Source organism: Vigna unguiculata, chromosome 9 (assembly GCF_037176805.1).
Source record: "Vigna unguiculata cultivar grain cowpea cultivar isolate G323 ecotype 2 chromosome 9, ASM3717680v1, whole genome shotgun sequence".
Classification (NCBI taxonomy): domain Eukaryota; kingdom Viridiplantae; phylum Streptophyta; class Magnoliopsida; order Fabales; family Fabaceae; genus Vigna; species Vigna unguiculata.
Window position 1 is genome coordinate 12,059,189 of NC_140800.1, and position 10,787 is coordinate 12,069,975.

At 42.0% G+C, this 10,787-nt stretch overlaps 1 protein-coding gene across 1 annotated transcript; it reads right to left on the bottom strand.

The window, feature by feature from the left end:
* Positions 1 to 3,472: 3,472 nt before the first annotated feature.
* LOC114163451 (uncharacterized) lies at positions 3,473 to 4,204 on the bottom strand. Its single transcript, XM_028047761.1, has one exon. It carries the CDS (start codon positions 4,202 to 4,204, stop codon positions 3,473 to 3,475), a length of 732 nt encoding a protein of 243 aa, XP_027903562.1.
* Between the last annotated feature and the right edge of the window lie 6,583 nt (positions 4,205 to 10,787).

Sequence of the window (10,787 nt, forward strand, 5' to 3'; positions counted from 1 at the left end):
GGTGATGATTTGGAATTGCATGACTCAAATTTTGTTGTGAAAAAAATGGTGTGAAGATGAGTAGGATTCCTCTTATGTGAAGAGTGGTTTCAACATTGGCAAACACATTCAACCATGCTCCAAAGTGGGTTGTTTCATAGATAACACATGTTTTGAAATATGATATGTTAAAGAGTGAAATATTTTGTGTATGTTGTCAAGAGAAGCAAGTAAATTTTTTTGATTGTGAAATTGATCACAAGATATGAGAGAAGTGTGTGTCTAGCTGTATTCCAACAATTGAATGGTTACCTCACTACTAAAGAAAACACCTCTATTCCGTACGTGATTGCATCATTTTGTTTCCTTTCATATCTTTTTTATTGATTATTTGAGCTGGGTAAGCCAAATGGGGAAAAACAAAATAAGAGTTTTAAAAACTATGGTGGTTAGTTTGGATGATGAAATGACTTTCAAATAAGTATTGTTGTCATTTTTGAACTACAAATAAGCCTTGAATGATAGCATATGGCTCATTCTTAGGTCGCCAAGTATCATACATTGAAGAAAAAGAGTGTATGCCTTTGTTTTTTTATGAGGGGTGAATCGGTTTTAAAGCTTTTTCGAAAAAAAAAATCACTTTCTTTAAGTTTCTTTTTTTAAAATTGTTTTAGTTTGAAAGCCATAATGTATTTAGTTTGATATCCCAATTGATACAAAGATAAAAAAGCAATACAAAGTGTGAGAAACCTAAGCGATGGTTGTATAGGCGTTGAACCAAAACGATGTAAGCTTCCCAAAATAATCATTGACTAATTTTTCATCTTTATCAATTCGATTTTTCTCTTCAATGAGAGAAACCTAGTAGATTTGACTACGTTTCTACCATCAAATTCTTATTGGATTTTGTGTTTAGGTTTTTCAAAGTTCGTAGTTTCGGTAAAAGTGTGATAACGAAGCCTTTAATGCAAGCAAGTATAATGACTTTTTCTATTTCTTGTGTTTCTCCTTCTTGTGAGCTTTAATAAGAGAGCTAATAGTATTGTCTCTTAATGATTATGGATTGACTTAAGAGATCACAACATTCTATATATCTTCGGATCTTAAATACAAGCATCATCTTCGATATCCAAATATGATAGTTTTCACTTTTAAAAATTGGAATGACAAGTGACCAATTTTTGGAAGATATATTTACAACATGCTTGCTCAAAAAATAAATCACTTTATACTATATGCATTCAACCTCACTAAGCTTAGTCCTCCGTGTAAAGTTTGCTTCACAATCGGAAGGATGTAATATGATAAAAATATAAAGCTAGTGAAACTTGGACAGAAAAAAGATAGACTAAAAATAGAGAATAAGAATTAATAAAACTCATAAACGAAAATGTCTATCTATAGACTTACAACCAATTTGAAATTTCTAAAATGTCTAACTTTGATAAATTTGAAATTTAAACTAACTTACCAAAATAAACAATAGAAAAGACAAAATATTCAATGATAACTATTGTAACGTCCCAATTAAATAAATAAATCCAATTTAATAAAATGCCCCATACATAAATATCCAGAGTACAGAAATTGGGATATGAAGGTACACAGTACCCCAAACATATTCATAACAAAAGAAAAGAGGCATCACACTGCCTAACGTAAGTATAATAGATCAAAAGTAGCACAAGCTCTTGTCCAGGACAAGAGAAATCTAACTAATAACATTTCTTCAGTGGAGGGCTCCATAGAGAGCCCAATACCAGTCCATAATCATCAAGTTGCAGCATCCCTATTGTCATTACCACTGCCACGGGCTCTCACATCTGCTCACATCAATAGAATCGATGATCATCGCAAAGGAGAAACACCCACACACAAACATACAAGCAAACAAAAGGGTAAGCTAGTGTAAAAGATTCTTATATCATATCATTCAATATTCAATCACATAGTAAAGCATAAATAACGGGAAACCACACAAGGGATACTGAACCATTTAAGACTCCAAGGCTAGACTATCTGGATACGCGTATTGAGGCACCACCACGAGACCGTGGAATTACGTTCTGGCAGTGAGGCATCACCACGAGGCCTTCGCAGAATTACATCCTTACATGAGGCACCACCACGAGGCCTTCGTGGAATTACGTCCTGGCCTTGAGGCACCACCACGTTACCCTCGTGGAATTACGTTCTGATGTTGAGGCACCACCATGAACTCTCACCTCGAGGTTCATGGAATTAAGTCTAATAGTTGAGGCACTCTACACCTAATGGACTAAGATTCCATCTCCACCTACAGCTTCATATCCCTGAATTTCTCTAATAGTTCCACCTCCTTGATTATAAGGTGTGCAGTATGCACAGTCTTTCTACTCAAGGCATCTGCTACCATATTTGCCTTCCCCGGATGATATAGCAGTTCGAAGTCATAGTCCTTCAGGAATTCCATCCATTGTCTCTGTCTCATGTTTAACTCATTCTGATCAAATAAGTACTTGAGACTCTTGTGATCGTTGAATACACAGAACTGGGCACCGTAGAGATAGTGCCTCTAGATCTTCAAGGCAAACACAATAGCCGCCAACTCCAAGTCATGAGTGGGGTAGTTTCTCTCATGCATCTTGAGTTGCCTTGAAGCGTAGGCCACTACCTTCTTCTCCTGCATCAACACACAACCCAATCCTATATGAGAGGCATGACAATAAACCTCAAAGGGTTTTCCAACATCGGGGATCACTAGGATTGGAGCACTCGTCAACCTTCGCTTAAGCTCTAGGAACCTTTCCTTACACTTATCCGTCCAAGTGAAAGGTTGGTCCTTCCGGGTAAGTTGTGTCAGAGGCGCCACTATCTTGGAGAATCCCTCTATGAACCTCCTATAGTAACCAGCTAAACCCACGAAGCTCCTTATCTTCGTCGTTGACTTGGGACTTTCCCACTTTACCATTGCCTCCACCTTTGCTAGGTCCACCGTTATCCCCTGGGCAGATATCAAATGCCCCAAGAACTGCACTTCATCCATCCAGAATTCACACTTGGGCAGTTTAACATATAGTTGCTTCTCCCTCAGAATACCAAGCACTAACCTCAGGTGCTCGACATGCTCCTTTTGAGTTCTGAAATAGATAAGGATGTCGTCTATGAAGACCACGACGAACTGATCCAAGAATGGTCTGAAGATCCTGTTCATGTAGTCCATAAACACTATCAGAGCATTGGTCTCACCAAAAGGCATAACCACGTACTCATAGTGTCCATATCTGGACCTAAATGCGGTCTTCTGCACATCATCTGCCTTCACTAAAATCTGATGGTATCCCGACCACAAATCTATCTTCGAGAATACCGATGCTCCATGCAATTGGTCCATCAAATCGTCTATCTTTGGGAGGGGATACTTGTCCTTTATAGTCATCTTGTTTAGCTGTCTGTAGTCCACACACAGGCGTGAACTCTCATCCTTCTTCTTCACCAATAACATTGATGCTCCTCATGGTAACGTACTAGGTCGTATGAACTGTTTCCCCAACAATTCCTCAATCTGACTCTTGAGTTCCACCAACTCTGCTGGAGCCATACGATACGGAGCCATCGATACTGGACCGGTTCCTGGCACCAGATCGATAGAGAACTCCACCTCTCTATTGGGAGGCAACCCTGGCACCTCCCTTGGGAACACATCCTCAAACTCGAGCACCACCGGAATATCATATGTCTTTTCTTCCTTCTCCACCTCTAGATTTGTGAGAATCATGTAGCATTGAGCGCCCCCTTGGATCTCCTTCATAACCCCTTGGGATGACAACAACTCAGGCTCCTTTGAGTTGGGAAACAATAACTTCTTCTTTCGGCAATCTATAAGAATGTGATTGGCAGAGAGCCAATCCATTCCCAAGATCACCTCTAACTCTTGTAGAGGTAGCCATATCAGATTCACCTTGTACACACGACCTTCTACCTCCACGAGACACCTAACGCACAAGGACGACGTCCTAACCAAACCGGACGCCGAAGTGGACACCACAAGGTCACATTGTAGCTCACAAACTGGCAGACCTAACCTTTGCACACAAGTTTCAAACGAAAAAGAGTGTGTCGCTCCAGAGTCATACAATACACATGTAGATTTACCAACAATCACACAATGACCCATGACGAGATTACATGAGCCTGCTGCCTCCGCTCCAGTCATGGCGTACACTCTGCCTGATGCCTGAGGCATGTTGCCTCCCCTCCTCTGTTGGTTCTAGGCTAGGACCGGAACTGGGGTACGTGTCCCTGTTCTCGTAAGGGTGGGGCAATCCCTGCCAAAGTGGCCTTCCTTGCCACAATTGTTGCACCTCTTGAAGTTTGCAAGCTGGGGGCAAACATTCCTCTTGTGCAGTCCCTCACACTGGTAGCACTAAATCCTACTCTGTTGGGAAGGAGGCTCCCTAGACCCATGAGACTGGGAATGGGGCCTAATATAGGGTTTCCTCCTCTCTTTGTGCCTATGCCTGGACCCAGATGGTCCTCCCACTCTCTTCTGGTATGGGTGTTGGGTTTCCACCTCCACCTTCATCTTCTCCATGACCCTAGCCTTCTCCATCAAGGCTGCAAAGTCCTTGATGGATAGCAGGGCCACCATCAAACGAAGATCTCCACGAAGGTCGTTCTTGAACTTCCAGCATTGCCACTCTTCATCCAACGGCATTGTGTAGAAACGACTGAGATGCTTGAACTTTTCCGCATACTCAGCCACAGATTTGCTGCCTTGAGTTAACTGCAAAAATTCCACCTCTTTAGCATATTTGACGCTGTCAGGGAAGTACTCGGAGAGAAACTTTCTCCTAAAGACATCTCAAGTAACTGGTTCCCAAGTAACTGGTTCCTGCCTCTCCTCCATGATGGACTTCATACTGATCCACCCGTGCTTAGCCTCACTCGTGAGCATGTACACCGCGAAGGCCAACCTACTCTCCTCAGGGCACATCTTAGCATCGAATATTCTCTCAATGTCCTTCAGCCACTGATTTACGACATCCGGACTGGTCTTTCCATTGAACTTGACTGGATGGTGCTTCAGGAAGTCTTCCAGACTCCATTCCCGGTAGAGAGGTCTTGGTTCAGGGCCGTGGACAGGGGCGACAACCCTATTCTCCTTCAACTAGCGGAGGGCCTACATGTGCTGCTTGTGGGCGTCCTCAGCAGCTAACCTTGCAGCCTCCATCTACTGCATCACACACTATTGCGGCTCTAAAGATGTTGCCTAGCGCTGCATCAACGCTTCATGTTGTTGCATGATATTAGTGCTCTGTTGAGTTAAGGCGGCCACCATAGCTTCTATCGCCCTGGCGATATCTGGTGCGTCGTCCTGAGAAAACTGAGAGTTCCTACGCGGAGTGTAACATCCCTAGGGATTGTTACTTAAAAATAAATATTAAAATAAATAAGTGCTTTAATGGCCATCTCGATAAAAATTCCAATGCGGGAAAATTTCAATTTATTAAGATAGCGCGCCAAAACTCATAAATAAATTCATAAAAAGTTACAAGTTCCCAAAATTTGCATTTAAAAAATATAAATTACAATTTATAAAAACCCTAGCACTCCTCCCATGCTAGCCCTCACTCCGCCATCTGCGCATCCTCAGCACCACCTGTATCAACATCTGCTCCCGTGTAACGAATTACACGATCATCGCCACACACAAACAGAAAGGGTGAGCTGAGAAAATAAAATAACAAGAATATAAACACAAGATAGATCATTTACCCATCTTAATCATTATCTATAAATCTTGGCCAAGACCCTAACCCCAAGACTTAACAGTCTTCAAATCATACAATTGGTTAGCCTTGGACTCGGAAATCTGATGCTCACACGAACCTGCCCGCTCGTGGTCCTGCCTCTACGAACCTCCCTGCTCGTAGTCCTGCTCTACGGACCTACCCGCCCGTAGTCCAACACATGTGATCCACCAGCCCCCGTACCTCCCCGCACGTGGCATCTCTCAACGTGAGCACGGAACATACGAACCTCCCCGCTCGTATCCCCACGTGAGAGTAACTTGATATGAACCTCCCCGCTCATATCATCACATGTCACACCATCCATGAACCTACCCGCTCATGGCACAGCATCTCCCGATCCAAGCAAAGCATCATTGTCAGTCAAACAACACACCAGGAAGCAAAGAACAACAGCGTCTCCGCCTGGCTCGGCCCACACGTCGCCAGGCGAAAATGCTCCAGAACGCCTGGCGGTATTCACTCACCGCCAGGCGCCAGCGCCTCCCCAGACCCACTATTTTCTCGTTACCGCTTGGCGGAGCACACCGTGCCGCCAGGCGCCCAACAATACAGAGACCCCTGACGCTAGTCTCACCGCCTGGCGCACCTACCCGTGCCGCCAGGCGCCGTATCAGTAGCAGAACCCCCTCTGGTTTTTAAAGTCTCAATCAATCTAATTTACTACGTGACTCGATTCCAAGTACCCAAATAAAGACCCCTCTATAGAATACTCATTATGGTTAGTCTACCACTATCACAAGTATCAAGCACCCAAACCGTACCCTGTCCAAACCATCGATTCAAGTCTTCACAATACCGGAGCATTAACCTCTTAAACAACTTCATTCATATCTACAAACACAGTCAACAGTTCAATATCTTCACTCACGCTATCAAGCATCCTACACTGTCATAACCAAAACTCTGCTGCCATTACTCTTAGAGTACTTCCCCCATACTTTCTCATGCATAATCATATCCATCCATATTTCCTCCAGTACCTATGACATTAATCCCAAACAATTTACAACATGACTAATTTTCATCCCATAGTGCATATATCCTCAATTATTACCTAATATCAGTACGTCATATCCGGTACCTATCCAGTCACACGTAAACAAATATTATGCTTTCCCTACCGGATCTCTTACTACAATTTCCCTTCTCCCTTTCTACCTTTGATAACCCATCCAACATCATAAACTACTCTCCTTACAGTTGATCATCATAGTACTTCGTCCCTTTTCAAATTATCGTAAACCTCACACACTCCAAATCCTCCCTCAGTTTCTATTTCCAAAAAGCTCGTAGCACTGCCCCTGACCACGCTATCGCCTGGCGGCGTTTTGCTTGCCGCCAGGCGGAGCATCAGTACCTGCACAAACCAGGCTTATTCATACCTACTACAGTGTCCACCCTCTTTCTAGTACTCATTCCCATCACTTACATTCACTGAGATACAACGATTTCAATCAATTTCAGACCCTCAAGTTCTCCAATAAAAGTTATACAAATCAATTTCAGAATCCATAATGGTTCTCATACATACATTCACAAAATCACGAAAATAGAACGCGAACAGTGTCGCGTCGCCTGGCAGAAATTCATAGCCGCCAGGCGGATCATACCAAAACAAGAATAACACAGCAAACCTGATGTGCCGCCTGGCGGTAGGGAATGAACCGCCAGGCGATTTCTGGAAAAATCCAGAAACCTCAATACAACAGTGCAGAAATGACGCAGTGATCATGCTATGAGTCAAAGCATCGCGCAGTTATTCAATTACAATCAAAAAGGCAAGAAAACAACTCCCCTAACCTGGAATTTGCTTCACTTTACGAATCAATGTGTGTGCGCTCCAATCGAAATTTCCTTGCCCTTACTCACACTCCCACGTTAGTTCTTCTCCTTACTTTCCCTTTGTTTTCAATCCTAAACCCACCAAAACTTCTGTCCAAAGTCCCCCCATGTACCACAGCACCTCTCCTTTCACTAATTCCCTCTCTCTCTTGGCTTATGGGTAACCTATTCACTCATTCACTTTCCAAAACGAAAATTATTTAAAAAGGGTTTAATAACCATTGGGTAGATCATTCAATCTGATTTTTCAGCCCCTTAAACGACTAGGTTACGCTGCCCCTTTCAAATTCCATGCAGAAATACAATTTGGCAAAAAGAAATCATTTAGTTCTCACCAAGGTTTGAACCCACTCTCATGCACATACCAAACCAAGGCAAAACCATTCAACCAATCGAAATTTCATGATGACTCCCACAATTTTAAGGATTTATCATCATCCATACGCATTCAATATATAAACACACAAAAATGCATAATTTAAATAACACCCAAGTGGCACACATAGGACTTGAACCCAAGTCCTCACACACAATAAAGTACTTTCAACCACTTGAGCTGGTACTTTTCCATGTCATAGTTCTCCACATTTATTACTTTGAATATTCTCATTACCCGTCCTAATTAAATAATTAATTAAATAACTATTTAATTTTTCCCGGGTCTTACACGGAGGTGCCATGTCACTGGCACACAAGAAAAACAGGAGTTAAACTTGGTTAGATGAGAACTTAGCTAGCAACACACAAGCCACAATGGTAGCTAAGCAGGCACACTAGACCATAGATCCTAAGGAACGACCTCTCTATTACCATAAATGTAACGTCCCAATTAAATAGATAAATCCAATTTAATAAAACGCCCCATACATAAATATCCAAAGAGTGCGAAAATTGGGATATGAAGGTAGACAGTACCCCAAACATACTCATAACAAAAGAAAAAAGGCATCACACTGCCTAACGTACGTATAATAAATTAAAAGTAGCACAAGCTCTTGTCCAGGACAAGAGAAATCTAACTAATAACATTTCTTCAACGAAGGGCTCCATAGAGAGCCCAAAATCAGTCCATAACCATCAAGCTGCAGCATCCTTATTGTCATTACCACTGCCACGGGCTCTCACATCTGCTCACATCAATAGAATTGATGATCATCGCAAAGGAGAAACACCCACACATAAACATACAAGCAAATAGAAGGGTAAGCTAGTGTAAAAGATTCTTATATCATAGCACTCAATATTCAATCACATAGTCAAGCATAAATAACGGGAAACCACACAAGGGATACCGAACCATTTAAGACTCCAAGGCTAGACTATCCGGATACGCGTATTGAGGCACCACCACGAGACCGTGGAATTATGTCCTGGCAGTGAGGCATCACCACGAGGCCTTCATGGAATTACATCCTTACATGAGGCACCACCACGAGGCCTTCGTGGAATTACATCTTAGTCTTGAGGCACCACAACATTACCCTCGTGGAATTACGTCCTGATGTTGAGGCACCACCATGAACTCTCACCTCGAGGTTCATGGAATTAACTCCCCCTAGAAGGGCCCACGAAATTATGTCCATATGATGAGGTACCACCACGAGCCCCCGCTACAAGGGTCATGGGATTACGTCCTACTCAAACCTTACTCATACCTTATCAACCAATCATGAAGTTCCTATGCATACCATTAACATTTCATTTCGTATAATTAACCAACCATCAATCATATCTCATGCCAAGTTCATTACCAACTCATTAGTTCCCATCCATAACATACATAGTACATGCATATCCATTCCCTTTATATAATAAATCAGTGAATCAGCCAATCAAATAACCAACAACATTCATGAAATGAAGAACAACAAGAACTCAAGCTAGGTCTCGTTCAAGCTGGGAGCCCTCGCTTAGGCGAGAGGAGTGCTCTCACTCAAGCTGCAGACTCTCGCTTAGGCGAGACTGCGACAGTGCCCCTGGAAGATTTTGCAAGCTCTCGCTTAGGCAAGGCTGTCTCGCCTGAGCGAGACAGTTCGTCGCTCAAAAATACAGCCCCTCGCCTGGGCGAGCACTCGAGCAGAAAACTAGGCGAGTTCTTGCTATTCTCGCCTAGGCGAGATGAGCTCGCTTAGGCGAGAATATCAGTTCTCCCCCACTGTTCCACGCATATTCAACCAGGAACTCATTCACAACAACACCCAAAGCATTTTCACACTATCATGAGCAACATACTATCACCAGAAACACGAAGCAGAACCAAGGCATGCAAAAAGTGAATTAAAAACATGAATCCTAGCTTCCCTTACCTCGAGTGGAGTTAAAAATGCTAGCACAGAAGTCCACTGAGAATAGGGGAGTACGGCAACACAAACCAGTGCAGTAAAACTGGAAAACAAACGCACACTACTAAAGTATAAGGTTTTAGATTCGACTCTAAACAAAGACTAACGCCCTGGAATGAAAAGGGAAGGGTAAAGTCTAAGTTCAACTTACCCGGATGAGACTTTAGAGTGAAGCAGCGGTTGCTCTGGTGGTGCCCTAGCAGAGCTCTACGTTTCCAACTGCAAGAGTGTAGGGGAACAATTTTCTCTAAAAATTGGCAGAATAGGGTGTAAGGGTTGGTTTAGGTGGTTTTGGGCACCTCATGGGCCGGCCTTAGGCCCAACAGATTGGAGCAGCCCCTTAATTATTAGGACAGAAAATAAATGGACTTTACAACTATCACTATCTAGAAATTATTTAAAATTTAAATAAAAAATCTCATAATTCCAATATTATATACTAAATCACTACAAAAAAAATTATATTTACCGATAAATTTTATTGATAGGTAAAAATCCATTAATAAAATAAATTTATTGACGAAATTACAAATGAATTTCAGAATTTTTATTATCGATAGATATTTAATCGATAACTTTAATTATTAATATGTGATCAATAATTTTAATATTATAGGATGTTCAGACTTCAAGAATAGAAGACGTTCAATCAAGTGTTTAAGAGTTTGGTTCTTCTTAATAAGCCAACGTCCACTTGGATATTCTTAATACAGGATAGGGGTTAATTTAGCAGATTTTTATGAAAGATATAAATAAATGAAGCTTTGAGTTGTTTTATGAATAATACTTGGATAAAGTTGCTTATATGTAGTGCTGTAATTGATGAGAG

Excerpts from the sequence above, each read along its gene's own strand:
- LOC114163451 (XM_028047761.1), bottom strand. The coding sequence starts at position 4,204 with ATGCCTCAGGCATCAGGCAGAGTGTACGCCATGACTGGAGCGGAGGCA.